This window comes from Fukomys damarensis, unplaced genomic scaffold (genome assembly GCF_012274545.1).
Source record: "Fukomys damarensis isolate Sample0158 unplaced genomic scaffold, DMR_v1.0_HiC HiC_scaffold_16, whole genome shotgun sequence".
NCBI lineage: Eukaryota > Metazoa > Chordata > Mammalia > Rodentia > Bathyergidae > Fukomys > Fukomys damarensis.
This window is the reverse complement of record NW_022900928.1, coordinates 129,012,829-129,036,323: the sequence shown is the minus strand read 5'-3', so window position 1 is coordinate 129,036,323 and position 23,495 is coordinate 129,012,829. Positions and strand designations below refer to the sequence as shown.

Genomic DNA, 23,495 nt, shown 5'->3' with positions numbered 1-23,495 from the left:
AAAAAAAAAAAAAAAAGTTGAGTGAAAGAAAAGGAGTGAATGAAATTGAGGTGTCAATACAAGTAAAGCATCATCATCATCATCATAACAATGGTTGACACTGTTAGAAAACACTCAATGATTCATTGATTTTTGGAGACAAGGTCTTGCTATGTAGTCCAGGCTGGGCTTGAACTCACTATATGGCCCAGGCTGGCCTCAAACTCATGGTGAGCCTTCCTGCTTCAGCCTCCTGAGTAATGGGATCATAGTTATATGCCACCACGCCCAGCTTTTACCTAATGAATATTTAAAAAATTTTTAATCTATAAAAATAAGTAATGGAGGCTTTTATCATGTAAATCTTTTGATTGGATGTAATGGTGCTGCTATTTTCAATCTGACTTATTTGTTCTAAAGATCCCTACCTGTCTATACAAATAGATGTCAAACTGTGACCCAGGATAAGGCAATATTTAATATTTTCATATTATTGAATAGAAATTCTATCACATAAAAATCCATCTGCTTGCTCTTAAATATTATGTTCATTCATTTTCTATAATTCTGAGAAAGTACTTTTTCTAAAATACTAAATTCTGAGTTCAAAACAAAAGCAGAAAATACTGAAGGAAAAAAACCTTGAAGTTCTCAGTACAACAGATATGAACTGTTTTCGAGTAACTTTCAACACAAACTAAAGAATATAAATTTCAAACTACAAAAGGGGCATAAATGACACCACTGACCTAGAAGTAGTTAAGTAAAAGTTTAGTGATCTGTCGTCTTTTAAAAGCGAACATCAAGAATGCTAGTGTGCCAACACTAAGCGAGACTCACAGTTCAAAGAAAACAGCATGACTACTAAGATTTATACACAACATTTCTGAAATGGCAAAAATGTGTTTTTATTACCTACATAGCATACACTTTCCCTGAATGTGAAATCTGTAGAGGAAAAGGCTGCCAATGAGTCAATTCCCAAACCCAGAGGCTGTTTAAAAACGGGCAGCCACAAAGCTTCTGCTAAAAGACCTTGACTTCAGACCTTCCTGTGCTCTTCTATATAAGGTTGCAGCCAGAGCAAATTAATTGTGTTCTACAGCAAAGGCCTACAAGCTGGATGAGAATCTTGTTTCAAGGCTAGAAATTAGAACTGTGGAAATTTCTATAGAACAAACTGTGGAATCTTCATAGAATAAAAGCTCTAGAATCTCTAGTTTATATCTTGTTGTTTTTAAGTAGGAAAAACAGCCCACATTAATCCTAAACAAAATGATCTTAACCTAAAATAGTTTACTAAAGTCCTCCCGAATGTCAGAGAGAGCTCTTAGGACTATAAATTGAATAAGGGTCACAATGTGGTCCAGACCACGTAAGTGGTAGTTTTATGAATTACAATGAAGCTGCTGCTCTCTAAAAATAAATTTATCAAAGAGGGAATAACCTCATTGGCAAGCTTATAGCTACATAACCCGTTTGTCTCACTGCTTCCAAATGCAGAGCTGGAGGCTCCGAATTAGTCAATGGGAGGAGGACTTCAGCCGGCAGTGAGTGAGTCCACTGAACGGATGGACAATAGCATGCTCTGTTAAGTCACAAGCAAATGAGAGGTAAGTGCCAGGTAAATATGCACCTAATCTAAAGGGCCTGTGGAGGCGTTGTTTTGGTTTTTTAAACTTTAAGAATTCTGCTTCCATAATCTTTCATTTTTATTTAGTGGCTTAAAATGAAAAATTTAATAATGTTAAAAGAGATTTTAAAGACAGGACTTGTAAATTTAAAACAAATGGTTTAATTTTCCTCCCAGCTGCTTCTTCTTAAAGAGGATGTGGAAAGTTAAGGGTAAAAAATTAGCACTTAAATAAACAAACAAATGAAAAAGAACTGGTTCAAGATTGGTAGATTTAGTGATTAAATTTAAGGAATATTTGTTGTCAAAACACATTATGAAAGATAAAATTACTAAAACAACTATTTGGAAACTACCAGTGGCTATTTGTTTTCTTTCTCAAAGTAAAGGAATTCTAAAACATTATATAAATAGCATTTAAATTGGCAAGAAAACCTAATCAGGCAAATCAATTACATATATACTCGTAAATAATTTATTTAGAACTTAAGGAGATTTCCTAGGTGGGTGACCAGGACGTACCAAAAAAATTTTGTTCAAAACTATTCAGGGCTTTGTCTTTTCTATATTGTACATTTTCTACACTAAAAGTAAAAAGACAGTCGAGAGTCAGGAAACAGTTTTTATTATATGTGCTGCCGACGAAGTGAGCATGGGAGAGTTTTTATTATAATTACTGAACAAGTAATGTGTCTTTATCATTAATATTTTGAGGCAAATGAGGAATATACTTTCTGTGTGTGGGAACTGGCTGTACTGTCGAATGCACAATAGACCTTATAAAGAAGGGAGGAGCTGCTTATTAAGTTCAAGTGTTTTCACTGCTTTTTGGAAATGAGTAATGCAATTTACATATTTGTATCTGGGAGAACTCTGGCCATCAAGTGCAAATATAACTCTACAACCACAGCCAGTGAGTGGGACCGAGAGAGGCAGAGACAAGAGAGAAACTAATAGTTCATTTTTTCCCAGCTATTGGTTTCTTTCACTGAGCCTTCTGAAATCTAGAAAATACTAAGACTTAGAAGTCTTACCTAGAAATATGGACAAATGTGTGTACACTATTATTTTAGAGACCATGAACTTTTTTGTTTTTAAAGGAAGGAGTCAACTTTGGCTTTCAATGTCTGGCCTGGGTACAATGCCTTAAAAAGAAGAGACGACCAGCTTAGCTACTGACCATGGACTGAAATCACAGAAAACTGGAACTGGAGTGAATCACAGAAAAACGGCGAATGGCTTTCTCTTACAGAATGTCTGAACAAAGCATAATTCCCAAGCACGTTTTGCAGAGTACATTCGACGACTTAATCTCTTCTAACTGGTCTGGATTTCAGAAAGAATCAATACCAGAGGAAATGAAACAGATTGTTGAGGGACAGGGAAATAAGCCACACTGGGCAGCTCTTTTGATACTTGTGGTGATAATACCCACCATCGGTGGGAACATACTTGTTATTCTGGCTGTGTCACTGGAGAAAAAGCTGCAGTACGCTACCAATTACTTTCTTATGTCTTTGGCGGTGGCTGATTTGCTGGTTGGATTGTTTGTGATGCCGATTGCGCTCTTGACGATAATGTTTGGTAAGTATTCACTTTGTTCCTGCTATCAAGCCACAGAACTGTATCATATACTATTACAGAACTGAACAGTCATTTAACCTTTATTTTCTTTGAAATAGAAAATGGGCTTGAATTATTTAAAGATATAGCAGGTAATCTAATCGTTTCTCACATTTCATAATTTTTATGGTCAATAATCAATTTGAAAGGACAAAAAATAATTTGTTGGGAATAATTGTACTCCCTTCTCAGCCATCCAATGAAATTATTTTAAAAGCCATTCAAGTTAGTAATATTCAAAGATTCTATATCTATTACTTTAAAAGTGTAATTATTAGATCTGTGCCTTAATTTTCCTATCACTTTTTCCTTAATGAAACAGTATTAGGACACTATGGGGACAAGTATGTGCAGGGCTAGTTATTAATGATAAGGTCTTTGAATAATTAAATACTGACTTTGAATATAAATTGCTAAGCCCCAATTTAAATTTGGAATTGTTTTAAAAATTCTTACATCTCTTTATAGTTTATGCACTTGAACACAATTCCTACAACATGTGTCATATTAAGAAAAAATGTTTCATTATCTGACCATCTGTGTTCCTGACAAACCTTAAAGTTAATAAAATAAGTGGACCAAACCTGAGTTATTGTGATAATGAAAAATTTTCTTTGATAATGAAGTCAGTTACAATAAAAATACAAAAATAGTTTCTGATATATATGCATATCACTTCTAGTAATAACATATGGGTAAATACTAATAATTGTATTGATAAATTATGAGAACTCCTACCTCAGAGTCAGCATTAAAAAGATATTTAACTTAGTCAAAAATTTTTTTTGGTACCAGGGATCGAACTCAGGACCTTTCACTTACAAGGTAGGCAACAGAACTAAATCCCCAGCCCTAACAGTGAATTTTTGTTATAAACTGATATTCCACTCATAAACTGCTTAAGAAAAATGATTATTTGTAGTAGACATGGCTTATAAGAATTATACTTACTTATATGGTGAGGATAAACATTTTAAGGTAAAGAAGTAAAATTAATTAAACTAGAATGCACAAATTTATTAATCTGAAAAACTTCTATTCAGCTTTTCATAAGCAAAACCAAAAAGATACGTGAAATTACTTGTTCTCCCAAATATAACAGGATGATGATGGGCTTAAATTTTTCATTGTAAATCAACATAACCCAGTCTTTAAAGTCAACCAAGAAAATTCTGTGTCAGGACAAACAATAATGAATGAGAGTCTACTGCTTCAATCAGATTGCCTAATCATTTTACCAATACTCCTTCCTTTTATGCATTAGCTTTTGAATAATCTAATGCTCACAGAATCACGGAAAATGAAGAAATCTTACTCTTAACAGAGAAATAAGGCAAGTTAAGGACTACGTAGAAACATATATACATATTTGGTAAATGGCAAAGACTGTACAACCGTTAAGATTCAAATTCTCAATTCTATCTTCATAATAGTGTCTCAAAGTATTAAATCATACTCTACAGGGCTTCGCTAGGCTTACAGAAAACGACAAAATGCTTATTTCATATGATCGTAAGTTTTAGCTAATATGTTACAGTGAATAATTGAATGACTTATACAAAAGTGAATTTTAACTTTAAATAATAGTATAAACTTAGTGAGCTGACCAATGATATAAAAAGACATTATAAAGGTAACTAGCTCCATATATTCTATATATAGAATATATTCCTATATTCTATAGGAAAATACTATGGATTCCAACAACTAAAAACTTTAATTTATATATAAAATTTTAGTGCCCAAGACATTCTTGGCAATAAAATGAGTAGATGACAAACATTTTAGCATAAAATATGTGGAATTATCTTCCTATTTATATCATTATTATGATATACATTCTTTCAAACATTACTGCAAAACAAAATCACAGCCATATTTTTATTATCAGTAATTATGCTATATAATTTGGTTAGTAAAATTTAAAAAAAGATCTAACCCAGGAACATAGTTTTAAAAACATTATTGCATGAATTCATTATCATTGTAATGCCTTTTTTTTTTTTTGGTACCAGGGATCAAACTCCAGCCCTTGCACTTGCAAGGCAGGCACTGGAACCATTGAGCTAAATCCCCGGCCCATAAATTCATTATTTAACGAGTCTATTTCAGTGAGAAAGGTCTGAGGAGATGCGTGTCGCCCTCCACAAGCTTCACCAATATATTTATAAATTGGGCACTGTGTATATTGCAAATAGCGAACTGACTTTTTAGTAAGATTTTTGCACAGGTTTTTACATGCTGATAAATGTGAAGACTTTCTAAAGTAATGTATTTAGAAGAATTTCTGATAACTTTAAAGGGCAGAATATGTTTTTCTCTAATTATGGGGCTAATCTTCAGAATTTCTGAAGTTCACAAAGAAGCGTTCTTGGTTCTGTAATCATAAAAGTTTAACTATCCCATCTTGGGAAATTCAATGAAAGCAAAACAGAGGCTTTATGCCAGCTAGTATTCTAGTAAAATTTTAAGTTTAAAAAAGAGAGCAGTAAAATTAAAACATAGTCCATAAACTGGGGGATATTTATTTAGCCACTGATTGGTATAGTATCTAGTCATATACTGTTTGAGTTTCCATTTTACCAAGATTATGACAACTTTGGCACAATAGCCTTTCCAGTAAATCATGCTAGGTCAGCTTTCTGCCACTTCTTCCTATCGGGGAGCACTGCCCTCAATCTTTATCGTTCTAGCTTTTAATTTCTTGTCCATAATTTCTTAAAGCCATTGAACACAACTCAGCAGGTTACAACATAAAGCCTGAAAGTCTCCACATTAGAAATACTAGAGCAGGAAAAAATGTAGCATCTAATGTTGATTTAAAAAAAGACAGGATGTATGTACACTTCCGTACTTCTCAAGTAGGGCACGGCGGCCCACGTCTGTATTTCCAGCACACTGGGAGGTTGAGGCAGGAGGATTGCAAGTTGGAGCCCGGCCCAGGAAGTTTAGTGACTCAGCAAGGACTTGTCTTAAAGTAAAAAATAAAAAAGGGCTGGGGATGTAGCTGGGAAGGCTCTGGATTCAGTCCCCAGTACCACCAAAACAAAAACTAAACAACAAAATCCCCCAAGAACTCCAAAATACTCGAAACGTTTCCTTCTCTCATCAAGTGATTAAAAATGTGAAGGGAAAACAAATGGCACTTGATTACCCATTATTTAATCCATGCTTCAGGATCTGTAAGTTGAAACAGTATCTCTGGAACAGTTTAAAGTGTGTAAAATGGCTGCAAGATGTTTTTCTTTTCTTTTTTTTTGGTACCGGGGATCAAACTTGGGCCCTTGTGCTTGTGAGGTAGGTGGCGGAACCACTGAGCTAAATCCCCGGCCTGAAAGATGGGTTTTTGAGGAGAGATATCCTATGGTTTGAATCTTGGTTCTGTTCTGGATGTCGCAAATCATTTAATATATCAGAGTTCTACCAACTTGTTTGTAAAATGGATCTGCTAAATCTAGGCTGTCAAATAAGGCCCAACATGTTACATGTACTAAGTGGCAGACATTGGTAGAGCATGAAAAGTAAACATATAATTTAGTTGTGATGTAAGTCTAACCAAAGACAAAATAGATGTACAGCAAGTAAGTGAAAAAGTCAATTATACAAGGAAATGCTACTCTACTTGATTCTGGAAGCGGGAGGGAGAAAAGCAATTCTTTTTTGGAAAGTAGAAATTTTAATTTTCATAAATATTAAGTTACTTAAGACATTATCATATTAGACATCTAACCCCAGGATATTTTATATGCTTAGATATAGTAGAAAAACAGCAATGAAACAAAACAGCAGCTTTATAAAAATAATTTAAGTACTGATTTATGTCTCTCCTTTCCGGAAGATAAAGAAGCATTAGAATTTCTGAGATTAAATCAAACACACACAATTTAGTGACTGAGCAAGTCTCTTGCCTCAAAATAAAAAGTAAAAAAATGGCCAGGGATGTAGATCAGTGCAGAGGCCCTGGGTTCAGCCCCCAGGAACACACACATACACACACACACACACACACACACACACACACACACACACACACACACACTGTATTCGACAACTCTTATTTTTTAACACAAAGGCGATTTTAGGTTTGTCCTCCAACAACTTAACATACTATACAGTCTGTAAATTCTTCAGGCACATGTCTCTTGGAATTGACTTTTTTTCTTCTTCTTGGAATTGACTTTTTAAAAAGTCCTATACCAGCATAGTGGTGTTCTTGTAATCCCAGTTACTCCCAAGGCAACAGGATCGTGAGTTTGAAACTAACCCAGTCAACTCAGTCAGACACTCTCTTGAAATGGAAAGGAAGGGAACTGTGGATGTAGCTCTACCACCGAGTGCTTGTGTGAAGCCCTGGGTTCAATTCCCAGTACCACAACCAAAAAAGAGAGTTAATTATTTTCTGATGATACAATTTGGATTCCAAACTAAAAGGTTTTTAGACTAAATCAAAACAGCAACAAAAACATAACACCACACACAGGGCATGGCCCCCAGGGACTGCCCACATATAGTACATAGGGTTATTTATGTTTCTGTGCTGTAATAAATAGTTAAAATTCAACTTTAGTAGAAGACGTAGTTTCATGATATTTAATTCCAAATTAAAGAGTTAAACATACTGTTTCCTTCCCATGCCTCCCACCGTACAGCTTTAAGATGCACTGCACTCCTGTGGCAGAAAGACAAATTTATTTTAAACTGAAGATTTGGCTTGTTTCTCATTTCTCATGGTTGGGTTAGTTGGCCAGGTTCTGTTAAATAAGTGGTAACAACTCACATTTATCTAATTTAATTTATTTTTTTTTTTTTGAGACAGGGTCTCATTATGTAGTTCAGGCTGGCCTTGAACTTGCAGCGATTCTCCTGCCTCAGCCTCCTAAGTGCTGGGATTACAGGCATGCATCACCATGCCTGGACATACAAGTAACATTTATCGAGTGCCTTCTCAATGATACACATAGTTCTAAGTACTTCACAGAAATTACTCACTTAATCTGTAACTTGTAACACAGTCCTCTACATCAGGTAATGTCAGCCCCATATTTCAGAGGATAAAGGAACAGAAGGACATCAGATTTGCCTGTTGTCCAGGATCATAACAGAAGTGGGAGAGGTATGAAGGAAGCATTAGAATTTCTGAACCCAGGAGGACTAATTCTACAATTCAGACTCTGAACCTCTGCTTTCTCTACTACTCTGCTTTCTCAAACACAATGAGAAAACCTATAGAGTCAAACTGTCATATCTGGCATACAGAACCAACATTTATGTACCTTAACTTTGTCTAACAAAGGGTGCTATAAATTTCTCCCCAGGGAGGAGGCAGAATTTTGTATTTTTTTCAGTTTAAGTTATATTTCGTACTAAGTGATACAGAATACTCGGTTCTCAACCAATCCTGGCTGAATCCTCGAGATGAATGCCCAGTGTAGACCCATGTCTGAAGTGGCTGAGCCTCCTCTGGGAGTGACAGTTCGACTACTCCCTAGGTATGATGGTATCTAAAGCATGCCGCTTCACTTTAAACAACAAAATATTCCTGCTCCTAATATTATTTAGTTACGTAACTAACTCAATAATCAAGGCCCATCTAAGACCTGCTTTGCTTTTAATATTTGCTCTCATGTACTCCACCTATAATTATTGCAGGGATAAACAAAAGTGCCATTCTTTAAATCTCACTGAAATTAATTCTGTTGAATTTAATCTGGAAGCAAGTGGGGAAGCAGGCAGAAAATAGGATTTGCTTTTCAGAGAAACTCTGTATGCTTTCTTACTAGGGGACAACAAACACCATATAATTTCAATATTTTCTTCTTTCTTTTAGTTTTTATGAGTCAAACTGAGAGCCCCAGAATAGAAGGATTAATTTAGTCCACGTACCTGAGAACTTATTTCCTAGTCTCACTCAGATATATTTTTCTTTTTTAGAATTTATGGGCTGGGGATTTAGCTCAGTGGTTCCATTGCTTGCCTTGCAAGTGCCAAAGACCTGAGTTCGAACCCCGGTACCAAACCAAACCAAACCAAACAAAAAAAACTTGACCAGGTGTTGTGGTGCACACCTAAAATCCCAGCACTTGGCAGGCTGAGGCCAGAGGATCACCTCAAGTTCAAGGCCATCCTGAACTACACAGTGAGTTCAAGGTAGCCTGAACTACATAGTGAGACCTTGTCTCAAAAACAAAAAGAAACAAACAAACAAGAGCTTCAACCTGTAACTGTATCACTTGGTTTTTTCAAATTTTAAATAACAGCCAATTCCTTTTGGAAATTAGTTGGAAATAATACATTATAACAAATAAATGTAATTGTACATTGGTAAAACTAAAATTCCAAATCAAAAAACAAAAGTTTTTAAATAGTTACTATTTTGCCATAGCATCTTTATTCAGGTATTTCTGATCTTGAACCTACTAAATTATTAACTGAAAAACAATTTTAGAGAGAAAGCATCTGAACCAGAAAAAGTCCCTTTATAAAATAAGAATGTCTAGAGCTGTTTTTAATTTCTGTAATCCTTAAGATTACCTGAATCTATTAGACAATTACAGAAGCCTTTTTTGCAGTGCTAGGAATCGAACACAGGGCCTTGGCAAGTACTCTACCACTGAGCTATGACTATGCCAGGGTATGAGAATATTTCTTTACAATGAGCTCCACCGTTTTTGCTTTTTATGAAAAGTTTCAATTAATTTAATTAAATTAGCTGTTACTTACACGTCAGTTTCACAGAAACAATTTTTCACTAGTACTTCATGAAAAAGACTATTAAAGATCCCTCTCCCAGCTACGCATTAATTGTAATTCTCGCTTTCTACTCTAAAAGTGGAGTTTATAATAAAATTTGCTGTGTTGGAAAGTAAGAGGCTAACAAGATTTCATAGACTTAATCAGCTCTAAAATGCTTTCCCTCTTAGCTCAGTCAGGAAGGAGTATGTGGGTCCGATAGTCTAATTCCAAAGATATGCACTTTTACACATGACTTTTCTTCTGGCTTCCTGCTCATGGCTGCAAGATTTATGACTAGAATTTTCCAGACCTTAATTTTCAGAAGAGGCATGTTTAAATTATTAGCAACCCATTTTAAAAGATGATACAGAGAGAACATGCGCTTAAAGACACAATACACTAATTATCCTCCTTTTTCATCATTAGCTGTAATCAGTATATCAGATTATAACTCAAAACTTGAGTATACAGGCTGGGGTGCAGCTCACAGGCTGAGTAATTGTGTGGCATGCCTGAGGCCTTGAATCTGCACCCTCTGATGGAAAAACAACAGAAGATTTCAGCACTTTTCTCTCTTACTTAGGGTCCTAAATCTAGAACTTCAGGTCATTTTGGAATATAGTCTCACTTTAGTTTCCACTGCAAAACTCTGTCAGAGGTGGTTCTTTTCACTCTGCTCAGATTACCAATTTCCTTTAGGTCAAGGAATATATTGCTACCTTGTCTACCTCTGAAAGAAAATTTGACTACTAAGGCTAAGAAGGACAAAATTAAAACTTCTTAGATTCTCTTTAAACAGGTTTCTCTGCTACATTTATTTTTTTGTTTCGAAAGGCTTCCCAAAAGTTCCATTCAGAGGTATTCTGAGTACTTATCCTACACCAGTTTGGTGCATCTAGATTTTAAGACATGACTTTCACCAGAAAATCTTCCAGAGCACTGTGAAATAATGTTAAAAATGCTGAAATGAGCCAGGTATGGTGACGCACACCATAATGCCAGCACTCAGGAGGCTGTGGCAGGAGGATCACTTTGAGTTCAAGGCCAACCTGGGCCACACAGCAAGTTCAAAGCCAGTCTTGAACTATACAGTGAGACGTCGACTGAAAAAAAAAAAAAAAAAAAAAAAAAGCTAAAATGCTGATTTAGAAAAGGTGTTATAATTGTTATTAAAAATGGAACATGTATGTAAAAAGTGTGATCTACAGAATTATCATATTTAGCACTATTGTCTCCAAGATCTAAAGCATAAAACTGAAGTTAAATTATAAACTGAAGGTTGCCATTCTGCAAGAGAAGATGTGAAAATATTTCTGGTCCTTTTTTTCTTTCAGAGGCTGTGTGGCCCCTTCCACTTGTTCTGTGTCCTGCCTGGTTGTTTCTTGATGTTCTCTTTTCAACTGCATCCATCTTACACCTCTGTGCCATTTCAGTGGATCGCTACATAGCCATCAAAAAGCCAATCCAGGCCAATCAATATAACTCCCGAGCTACTGCATTCATCAAGATTACAGTGGTGTGGTTAATTTCAATAGGTATGTGGAAAATGCCAAGGTATGGGTGGAGGACACAGCCTCTGGTTCCTTATAGCTAGGAAAATGCCAGGTCAGGAGGTTAGGAAACTCTGCCTTACAAGGTCAAGCAAGGCAAACTACTGTGTAGCCACATAAGGTACTTATGCCATATTCACCATCTAGTATCTAAGCCATACCACCAGCTGGCACTGCAAAGGAGCAGCCAAGTTCATATCCTCTGAAAGGAGCAACTCCATGGTGTTTATGGGGATCATCCCACTTAATTTGGATATCCAGGGAGGCTAAGATGAAGTCTTCACATCGGCCCATAGATCATTGAGGTCTAGCTCACATAAGTAATTTACAATCACAGTGAAGTAACAAAAAAATGAAATGTACTATATTTTAAATCATATAAAAAGATAAATAGGAAAAAAAAACAAACATTTGGTTTCAAAGTTTATATATTCATCTAGGAAGGCAACATTTCAATATGTATACAAACTAAAGGTAGATACATGTCCATTCTCATGTTTTAAATATGTTAAAAAGCTTTAAGATAAATGCAAAGAAAATGTTAAACCAGGCCGGGGATTTAGCTCAGTGGTTCGGTGGCCTGCTTTGCAAGCGCAAGGACCCGAGTTCAATCTCTGGTACCAAAAAAAAAAAGTTAAGCCAATGTTCAGAAATTATTTATAGAAAAATAAAGCACATTTGTTCCAAACTGTGCTATGGTCTTGTGCTTGTCTTTAATGCTCAAAGACAGCGCTGTACTAGAGTACATGTGGCATGAAATATAGTGCACATGGCTCAAAGCTCTGCTAAGTTACTATCAGGTAAAAGTGGATGTGCAACAAATACAATGATCACACCAGCATGTTCACTTCGTCCTAGTAAAATAAATTTGGAAGAGCAAAAACAGTAAGAGAGCTAGAATGTTAGAAGAAAGGCAAGAAAGAAATGTTACTTTTTTATCAGAGCAAGGATATAGGCAAGAGCAAAAATTAAAGACACTGAAGTTGACCTTTATATTCCTGAAACAAATGGCACTAGGTCCAAACTTCTCTGAAAAGTTTGGAGGTAAAAACAAGGACTGCTACTTCTACTCTAGCATGGGAGAAAAAGGGCTAAGGAAAAACTAACTCAGGATGAAGAGACTGGCAAGTGGAGAGAAAAGGCCAGTTCAGGGACAGGGCAGGGCTGACCGATTAAGCAAAACAATACAGTTCCCTGCCCTCTCAAAAAGCTAGAGGAGGGCCGGAGAATAGCTCAGCAGTTCGGTGGCCTGCCTCGCAAGCGCAAGGACCTGAGTTCGATCCCGGGTATCACAAAAAAAAAAAAAAAAAAAAGCTAGAGGAGGAGGATGTGAGACCACAGAGGATAATTAAGAAAATCTGAAGTAGAAAGGAAAAAAAGGAAGTTACTCATTTCAAATGACCCATTTAGTTTGGAAAGCTCACTGCAGTGAAGGGAAGAGTGCAAGGTGTGTTGGCATGTGGTGAGCGGAACAGGCAGGGAGAAAATAGGAGAAATGGATCCTTAAGAATTGAAACATTTGGATTTTGAGAAAAAAAAGCCAGGCATGGTGGCACACTTGGGAGGCTGAGGCAGGAGGACTGCTGGGAGTTCGAGACCAGCCTGGGCTACACAATGAGTTCCAGGGCAGTCTCGACTACATAATGAGACCCTGTCTCAAACCTCCCCCTCAAAAAAAAGAATTGAAACATTTGGAATTGTGAAATATAGTAAATCTAATATAATAGTCTATTGGCCAGAAGTAGCTAAGCCTGGATAGCATGGATCTATAAATAGATCAAATTTTTATTGAGTATCTATAATGTGCTAGAGGATATATGAACAAATAAAAAAAAATCTCTGCACTCAAAGAAAGTAGATAAATAAACTACATTGCTAAAGTGGTCATATATGTAGGACCAAAAGGAAGACTCCAGATTTAAAGATTTAGAAGGAATCTTTTTCATAGATGAAAAAAACAGTCCTAGAGATTTCTGGATAGTTGGCTTAAGATGCTAACAACTTTTTACCCCCTAGGCTAAATCCAGACTAAACTCTTTTACCTCATAATCTAGTACCTTGTGTAGGACAAACCACACATGACAGGATTAAGTTTCGTTTCAAACTTCTATAAAATGCGGGAGAGCTCACTTTCTTCTTTTGAACTAAGTTATCCTAGTGCTGTGGCTGAAAGGTGGCCCTCAAAGCTCACATGTTTAAATCATATAAGAAGATAAATAGGAAAAAAACCAAACATTTTGTTTCAAAGTTTATATATTCATCTAGGAAGGCAACATTTCAATATAAATACAGACTAAAGGTAGATACATGCGCAACAGTGCAGAGGAGAGAGTTCTAAATGAGGAGGTCAGAAGGGCTTTGCACTCAGGAAAGGATTAAAGCCTTACTGAGGAGCAGGTTCATCCTTACAAAGGACGAGTTTGGCCCCCTCTCCTAATCTCTCTTGTGTGATACCTTCTGTCCTGTTATGATGCAGAAATAGGCCCTTACCAGGTGCAGTCTCTGGATCTTGGATTTCCTAGTCTCCAGAACTGTGAGCCAAATAAAATTCTGTTCATTATAAATTGTCTGGTCTGTGGTATTCTGTGGTAGCAGCATAAAATGAACTAAGACACCTAGGCAACAGTAAGCATAAAAACAACAGGGTGAGGGTATAAAAAGTATCAGTGAAAACTCAAAAGTACTGTCCAATAACTACACAGGAAGGCAATGGGAGCCTGTCATTGAAACATGAATACAGAGATGGACAGACGGACTAAAGGGTCAAGATGACAGTAAAGAGAAACTCTCTAGCAACCAAGAGCAGCAGGACAAGAAAGGCAAGATCATGATCTCTGATACAGGATCATTTTAAGTGGACTTAGGGATGGCTTCAGGAATACAAATAATGAAAGAGTTCAAGACATATAAAATTAAGGTATCGGAAGGGCCATCAATGGGATGAAGTCATGGACCATGACAGCAATGGGACAGGAGAGAGGAAGACTGAGACCACTGAGAGTTGGAGAAATGTCCTAGAGGCTAACAGACGAGCAGATGGAAAGAAAAAAAGCAGCACGAGTACATTAAATAGACCTCAATGGGCTGGAGATTTAGCTGTGGTTCTGCTGCCTGCTTCAAAAGCACAAGGTCCTAAGTTCAACTGCCAATACCAAAAAAGAAAAGAAAAGTATCTGGAGCTAGAAATAACAACCATGACCTGGAATTAACAGAATAGGGCAGGGATCAACAATCTTTTGCTGCAAAGATCAAGAAAGTAAATACTTGGGCTAGGGATTTAGTTCAGTGGTTCCACCACCTGCCTTGTAAGCGCAAAGTCCCGAGTTCAAAACTGAAAACCAAAAAAAAAAAAAAAAGTTTTTTTTTCTGAATTCCTTTTCCTTAACCTGGGATAGCTCAAAGTAAAACCTTTATGTTCACAGGTTCCACATAGTTTCAGTCACATTCTCAACTCTAGTAGAACAAAAATAGCCATAGACAAAACACTACTGCAAGGGTGTGAAGTAAAACTTAAAAAAAAACACAATGTGAGCCAGATTTGGGGCTCAAGCAGTAGTATGCTGACCCCTAGTGAAGAATAAGTGGACAGAATCTTCTTTCGGTTGGTGAACACGAGAAAAGCAGAAATAGTATTGGCCTCCACTAGGAAAAGTTTGAGGGAAATGTTCTTGTCAAAGGCCCTCTTTAGCTACCATGACAAGGCTGTGCAAACAATACAGTGCCTTTGGATTCATAACACAGTATAAAGCAAAAGATCAGCTCATTCAGACATTTATGAAATATCTCTTGCTTTAAAGGGAAAAGATTCACTTTAACCCTGTTACTCATTCTAGTAAGCTACATACTTCACTATGTAACGCTATATTTAAAAATATCTATTTCATGGTATTTAAAGTATTAAAAAATTTGAAGGACATACACTGCATTCATATTAGAACGAAATCATAAAAAAATTAAGTAGCATTTTAAAAAGAAAATCCTTTAGATTTCCCTAAAAAGTTAAAGGTTTAAAAAGACCTTTATCAAAAGATGAAACTTAAACTGTACAAACTCACGAATAATTAATAAAATGGTGAAAATTAAGACAAAGACTGTACTCTGAGGTCTCTCTAGATCAACCACTGGGTATTAAGATAAAAGCAGGGTCTGGGGATTTAGTTCAGTGGCTCCAGTGCCTGCCTTGCAAGGACAAGCACCCAAGTTTGACCCCTGGTATCAAAAAAAAAAGATAGTCAGCTTCTTTTCTGAATTCCTTTTCCTAACTTGGGATAGCTCAAAAATCAAAAACAGCTTATGAAAAACAGAACAAATGGAGACAGTTCCTACTCTACTGTGGACATATTGCAATACTGTATAGGCATAGAGAAGCTGTTATTACAACAATGGCAGTGAACCTATGGCATGTGTGCTGCAGCTTGCTGGCTGTTACCACTGAAAGCTCTCAAAGGTTTGTTATTACTACACTGACGTATCTATCTATTGATTGATTGATTATTTTTTGGTACCAGGGATCTAACTCAGGACCTTGACCCTGTGAGGCAGGTGGCGGAACCACTGAGCTAAATCCCCAGCTAACCAATTTCTTTAAATACGGGAGATGTGCATACCTAGGCTCTCCTTGTCAGAGGTCCCATTGAAAATGCCTGGTAACGTTCTCCACTGCAGGTCCCAGGAACCACAATGCACTACGAGCACAAAGTTCCCAGAAAAAAAATTTGGAAAGGGCCAAACCTGACAGTTGTAGGTCCTAACGTGACTCAATTTATCTTGTTTCCTTTTCCTTAGGCATTGCCATTCCAGTCCCTATTAAAGGGATAGATACCGATGTGCCTAACACACGTAATCTCACCTGTGAGGTGACAAAGGAGCGTTTTGGCAATTTCATGCTTTTTGGCTCTCTGGCTGCCTTCTTCACACCTCTCACAATCATGATTGCCACCTACTTTCTCACTATCCATGCTCTACGGAAGAAAGCTTACTTGGTGAAAAACAAGGTGCCGCAACGCCTCATGTGGCTGAATGTTTCCACAGTTTTCCAAAGAGACGAAACTCCTGCCTCATCACCTGAAAAGGCAGCAATGCTGGATGGTTCTCACAAGGACAAAACTCTGTCCAATTCAAGTGATGAAACCCTTATGCGACGAACATCCAAAATTGGAAAAAAGTCTGTGCAAACCATTTCCAATGAACAGAGGGCCTCAAAGGTCCTTGGAATTGTATTCTTCCTCTTTCTGCTTATGTGGTGCCCCTTTTTCATTACAAATATAACTTTAGCTTTGTGTGATTCCTGCAACCAGACTACTCTCAAAACACTCCTGGAGATTTTTGTGTGGATAGGCTACATTTCCTCAGGGGTGAATCCTTTGGTCTACACCCTCTTCAACAAGACATTTCGGGATGCATTTGGCCGATACATCACCTGCAATTACCAGGCTACAAAGTCAGTAAAAACTCTAAGAAAATGCTCCAGTAAGATCTACTTCCGAAATCCGATGGCAGAGAACTCCAAATTTTTCACAAAACACGGAATGCAAAATGGGATTAATTCTGCCATGTACCAGAGTCCAAAGAGGCTCCAAAACTCAAACATTCAGTCTTCAGCAGTCATCCTACTAGATACACTTCTCCTCACTGAAAATGAAGGTGACAAAACTGAAGATCAAGCCAGTTATGTCTAGCACAACTGGGACAGTTTTTGTCTAACTAAGCTGATGAACAAGATTCCAGGTGCATCAAGAATACGTAAAGAAGAATTTTAGGTACCATGTCAAATCATCTCTTCAAACTAAGAGTTAAACAATATGATTATCCAATCTTCCTATTTGGACAAAATTATTCCATGAAAAAATAATTTTGTACAGTTACTAACAAAAGGAACCCAGCACTCAGGTTAAATGTTATGGTTTTCAAATGAAATAAAATTAGCCAATAAATTTCAGGCTTATAAAAATCAATTTCATAAAGTTTATTTAGTTCCTAATTACATGCAAAGTTATGCTAAAAATGAAATAAAATAAGCAAGCATTAGCCTTGTCTTCAAGACATGAAAGTGTTTAAGACACGAACAAGTGACTGGAACAAGAACTAAACATTAAATGCACAAAACAACGATCACATCTGGAAGAGAATTAAGACAGCCATTTACAGCCAGGTTTATTTAAACAGAGTCATAATTTTCTTTCACTCAGGACACTGTCTTGATAAAAGGAACAGAACAGTAGCCAGATATCCCATGCAATAGGATCATATAACTAGAACTGTTTGTTAACCGACTACAACCAGGCATCTAATCAGCAGAGGGGTCTACTAGACAAGAAGGAAGCAAATGAAATTTGCTCTTGAGAATGCAAATCCTGTTCCTTGTAGGTACTAATAGATGTGACCAAGCTAGATGCATGGGACCTCAACAGTAAGCGATCTCTTAAACAGTCCATGGTTGCCTGTCTTTGTTCAGTGACTCAGTTGAATTGGCACCTAATTTTTCATTCACCCTTTTATTTTTTATTTTGTACTGTTAGATCTGGAAATAAGTCCAATCTGTGCCATTTAATAGAAAGCTGATGAATTAGCAAATGATACTTAATTTCTCTGAGCCTGTTTTCTCATCTACATTTTGTGCAGTTTTTATGAGGTACAACAAATACACAGTACGTACTCAGTAAGTCTGTCTACTTATTTTGTTTTTATTAAATGCTACTCCTGTAAGTGGTAAACAAATTTAAGCTGAGGGGTTCAGTCAAGAGAACAGGTCATACCTTAGCTTTACATTTAAAGTTGACCCATACTTACGCTTCAGTCTTTTGCTCTGTCACTGACTGACCCTTTCTAGGTAGCTGAGTTTAGGGAATTGCCTCAAGAACTGTGTTGGCAACCGGGTGTGGTAGCACACGCCTATGATTCCAGCACTCAGGAGGCTGAGGCAGGAGGATCGCTGGGAGTTCGAGACCAGCCTGGGCTACTACACAGTCAGTTTCAGGTCAATCTCAACTACATAGTGAGACCCTGTCTCAAAAAAAACAAACAAAAAAACAGAAACAAACAAACAAAAAGAACTGTTGGCTATGGAGTGTATCCGCTTAAATGGAGGAGGAATATATTCTCCCAACACCAGAATCCTTTCCTATAACATGGATCCAATACAGATTCCAGTCTGTTATCCTTACTTATGGGTTTTTTATCATCTGCTAGGAAAAGTATATTCTAGAAATTAAATGCCTAAATCACCAAAGTTTAGGTACTTTTCTCTACTGGTCTAAAATTTTCAGCAGTATGTTTTTGTTTTTGTTTTTTGAGACAGGATCTTGCTATGTACAGGCTGGTCTTGAACTCACTATGTAGCCCATGGTGGCCTCAAACTTGTGGTGATCATCCTGCCTTAGCCTCCTAAGTGCTGGGATTACAGGAGTGTGGTGCCATGCCCAGCTTCAGCAACTTAAGAACGGGTTATCTAGGGGCCAGAATTTAGCTCAGTGGTCCCGCTGCCTGCCTTGCAAGCGCAAGGCCTGAATTCGATCCCCCCCAAAAAGAACAGGTTATCTAAATAAGAAGCAAATAACTTATGTTCCTTTAAAAAAAGGGAAGAAAAACTAAAAATACTTCTTTATCTTGGTTCAAGGATCTAGTATGATGAGTTTGGCAGTTCTGTGTTTTATGTATCTGAAGGCACACATAATTCTTTCAGGAAATCTAAATAGTACAGTTGACAATGCCACTGGCAAAGCTCTACCCATGGATGATCTATATCAGATGAACTATCCACATGCTCTGTATTCTTTCAAATTTGTGTATGTGCTTAAATATGTGTACCTACAAAATTAGCTATAATACCTGTAATCTACTTTGCTTCAAATCTTTTTTAAAAATCCTTGCTCACAGTCAATTGAGAGATTTTTCTATAGTTCATGAGATCATTCTAGTACTTATAGTCTACAAAATGAAATACAAATCCATTATCAACCATTTCTATAAAAAGTATAACATATTCCCAATATTTTACCTCTTTGATAAATAAGAGATATTGTAAAAATGAATCATGCATTTCATGGTAAGTGGATGACAGCTACGGTTCCTTCAAAATACAAAGATTATGAAGATGCAAAATTTTTATATTCAAGGAATCAATGAATGGTCTAAAAATTTTGTACCAAGTATTTCTCACTCATCTTACAAGATCCACCTATATCTGAAAGCACATGAATATACACATTGAAAAATATTTCATTTCATATTCTAATAGCCTGCCTAAGCCTAAAGCAATTAGATTCTATTAAATTTCCAAATAAATTTCCAGTTGGCCAGGGATTTAGCTCAGTGGTGCCACCGCCTGCCTCACAAACAGAAGGTCCTGAGTTCTATTCCCAGTACCAAAAACAACAAAAACAAAAACAAATACGTTTCAGTTTTAATGCCAAGCACAGTACTATACAAAGAATAGTAAAATCTGCTGACCAGACTGATACAAAATCACTTATCTACTAGGCATTCCCCTATGGGTGATTTATTTAGATAAAAATTAATGTATTAGGTTCATTTCAAATTAGCAAGAGAGTTTTCCATTACATTTTTTACTTTTATCATACTCATTGTGAACAAATAGCAATTCACAAGTATCTTGTGAAAGAAATACTGAAAAATACTACAACTCCATGGACTGTCTTATGAATAAAGGATATCACAGTAATACAGGTGAGAATTTTACACAAAGACAATTTTATCTTGGATGACAAATACAAATAAATGTTTACTTAACAGGTTTGTCTAATAAGCATAACCTAAAAATTAGTTTTTAAAAATTAAGAAATAAATCCTTCAAATTTGTACAAGGCCAAATGCCTTCAAAGTCACTTTAAAAGTGATATCCAGCCGGGCGTGATGGCGCACGCCTGTAATCCCAGCACTCAGGAGGCTGAGGCAGGAGGATCACTGGGAGTTCGAGACCAGCCTGGGCTACACAATGAGTTCCAGGTCAGACTCAACTACATAGTGAGACCCTGTTTCAAAAAAAACAAAACAAACAAACAAACAAAAAGATATCCATCGGGGTAGCGGGTGGGGATGGGGTAAAATGGAACACACACTGAGAAAGTACATGAAGTCATATCAGGTAGCAGTCTTAAAAAACACGTAGTAGACTTAGAAAGCGAGACAGACTCTTCCCAAATATTAAAGTTAGTGATGAGGAAATTTGACAATAAAAATGTTCTATCAGAGTTCTTAAAGAAAATACAGCTCTGATGGAAAGGCATGGTGGAGAAAACCCAGTATATCATGCAACTGTGTAAAATCTAGCTTCATGACAATGGAAACTTTGTTAACCATTCTGGAATTTCCTTTCCTTATCTTAAAAAAATGAGCATAGCCAGGTATGGTGGCACACACAATCCCAACTACTTAGGAGGCTGAGGCAGGAGGACCTAGCCAGTTCAAGGTTCATTGGGCTACATAGTGAATTCAAGGGGAAATTGAACTAAATAGAGAGACTTTGTCTTTAAAAAAAAAGCCCCTTTTGGGATGGCAAGGACAAACCATTTTTTAAATTTTTGTTTTTAATTGTGAAGACTAGGGAAGGTTAGGGTCACAGCTTGGACAGATATTATGTCAAAGATGATAGGAAGGGAACAGAACTACTCAGCTTCTATTTTGCTTCCATCTTTTCACTCAAGGAACATGATTTTATACCAGAAAGATAAGACTTATTAAAACGTAAAGCAGGTGAGGAGACTGCTTGTCTTAGATTTCAAATTTCAAAATTAAGTGAATCACCTCCCTGAAACAATGTATTTATGGAACTCCAATGGCAAATCTTAGAGGAAGAACAGAAAATGGTAAAGACACAAAAAAACTATAAATGCTCAACTATTCAAATGTAAAAAAAAAAAAATGACAGGATTCAAGAAATTACAAGTGTGGAATCTGTTGTATAAATTTGGAAAATATCAGGAATAGCTTTAGATACATACTTTTTGTCAGCCATTAGAAGAGGTAACAATGAACACCTGACATTCTGTGAAAAGTGACACATAAGAAAACCTCACACCAAACTAATCCTATTATCTGAGGTACAGGACCAGAGCTGGGTAAATATATTGAGAGTAATCAGTGAGGGTTCTCTGGTATTCTGGGGAATAAACTGGACAAATGAAGAAGGTAACAGGCTGGGTATGGTGGTGCACGCCTATAATCCCAGCACTCTGGAGGCCGAGAAAGGAGGATTGCTGCAAATTTGAGGCCAGCCTGAGTGACACAGTGAGTTCAAGGCCAGCCTCAACTACTCAGTGAGACTGTCTCAAAAAACAAACCAAAAAAAAAAAAGAAAAGAAAAAGGGTAACAGTGAGATTAGTATTTGATTGATAAACCTCACTGAAGAAAACAGGCATAAACAAGAACCCTGTTAGCATGCTATTAGCTGGATTCCCTACTCTTTTTGAGACAGAAATCACCAAGTTGCCCAGGCTGGCTTTGAAGGTTTGATCCTCCTGCCTCAGGCTAAGAGTACTGGAATTACAGGTGCATGTCACTACACCTGGCTTATTTTTTGTTTTTGTTTGTGGTGCTGCAGATGGAATCCATGGTCTCATGCAGGTTAAACTGGGCTACACCTCTAACCATTTTTTATTGTTTCATTCCATCTTTTCTCCATAATAGAAAAAAAAACATCACAGTTTTCAGCAAATGGGTGATTGCCTATCTGAGATGTCATGGAGAGGGTCCCACATCTGGTTCACAGTGGGTTTTCACAAATTTATGTTGAGTATATCGAAGTCTTTTACACAAAGTTTCACTCCCAGGAAACGTGAGGAAGAAAGGCCACTGTGACACCTGACTCATCTAGGTGTACCCTCGGGACTGATCTAAACTACAGGGCCAGGTCCAAAAAGGGATAAGTAAGTATTCTGAACCATCCTTCGCTGGACTTTTAAATAAAGTACTTTACCCAAAGAAACAATGATGTTTGAGACGAGCTAAGCAGATAGTAACAAAAACTCCTACATTTATCACCACCAACACCACAACTATGACTATTACAATTCTCACTAACACATATCTAAGTAGTTTACGAGTGCCAGACACTATATATGCTGCCTGTCTCGCAAGCGCAAAGACCTGAGTTCAATCCCCAGTACCAAAGAAACAAGAAACAGAACACTATGGTCAGTTAAAAATACCAATATTCAGCCAGGGATTTAGCTCAATGGTTCCACTACTTGCCTCACAAGCTCAAGGACCCGAGTTCAAATATGGATACCAAAAAACAACAACAAAAAAACAAACCCAAAAGCCAATATTCTCTAATATGTACTATTATCCCCATTTTACACATGAAGGAACTGAGACTAGAGGCTGAGTCAAGAGTCAACCCAGGCAGAATGGTTTAGTGTGCCTCCTTAAATGCAACTACATTATACTGTCAAGACCATATATGCATCCCCAAGTCCAAAATAATTTTTTTTTTTTTTTGGAGACAGGGTCTCACTATGTAGTTGAGACTGACCTGGAACTCATGTGTAGCCCAGACTGATCTCGAACTCACAGAGATCCTCCTGCCTCAGCCTCTGGAGTGCTGGGATTACAGGCGTGCGCCACCACACCCAGATCCAAAATAATTTTTTAATTTGCAAAAATTTCATGTTTTTGCATTTAAGCAAGGCCTATTACCTTTTATTTTCATTAAAGAGCTTTAAGAACAATATAAACTTGTGTAACACATAACATCTTAACATACAAAAGAAATACTAGAGGTCTTCTTTGAATTTACAAAATTAAATCAGCAGAATGTTACGGAAATTGACCAGAAAACAGTTTTGCTTCTTTGCAAATACATTCTCAGAAACCATAGCATTCTTTGTTCTTTTTCAGATGAACAGGACTTATTGTCAAAGATCCACACTCCGAACCTAGATATATTCCTCAGATGTTTAGTTTCTGCTTAGCTGACCACAAAAAGAAATGGAACATAAACAGGATGTGAAGTTAGAAA

General features: G+C 36.9%; 2 protein-coding genes across 4 annotated transcripts in view; one reads left to right on the top strand and one right to left on the bottom strand.

Annotated features, from left to right (window-relative positions):
- The window catches only part of Psmd1 (proteasome 26S subunit, non-ATPase 1), a 96,537-nt gene that overhangs the window by 37,347 nt on the left and 35,695 nt on the right, over positions 1-23,495 (bottom strand). The window lies entirely within an intron of this gene.
- On the top strand, positions 1,216-23,489 carry Htr2b (5-hydroxytryptamine receptor 2B). 3 transcript variants are annotated; one of them, XM_010608096.1, is made up of 5 exons: positions 1,216-1,354; positions 1,483-1,592; positions 2,713-3,196; positions 11,302-11,502; positions 16,303-17,298. In XM_010608096.1, exons 3-5 carry the CDS (start codon positions 2,848-2,850, stop codon positions 17,193-17,195), a joined length of 1,443 nt encoding a protein of 480 aa, XP_010606398.1. In that variant the 5' UTR covers positions 1,216-1,354; positions 1,483-1,592; positions 2,713-2,847; the 3' UTR covers positions 17,196-17,298. The 3 variants fall into 3 exon arrangements, 2 of the variants coding, with proteins under 2 accessions (XP_010606398.1, XP_010606397.1); XR_777107.2 differs by adding an exon at positions 23,375-23,489 and having other exon boundaries at positions 1,328-1,592; positions 16,303-17,276; XM_010608095.2 differs by having other exon boundaries at positions 1,328-1,592.

What these genes read in the sequence shown, in the direction of transcription:
- Htr2b (XM_010608096.1), top strand. Translation starts at nt 2,848, where the DNA reads ATGGCTTTCTCTTACAGAATGTCTGAACAAAGCATAATTCCCAAGCAC. An exon ending in GCTCTTGACGATAATGTTTG is followed by an intron (nt 3,197 to 11,301) that starts GTAAGTATTCAC and finishes TTTTTCTTTCAG; the next exon opens with AGGCTGTGTGGCCCCTTCCA. An exon ending in GGTGTGGTTAATTTCAATAG is followed by an intron (nt 11,503 to 16,302) that starts GTATGTGGAAAA and finishes CCTTTTCCTTAG; the next exon opens with GCATTGCCATTCCAGTCCCT.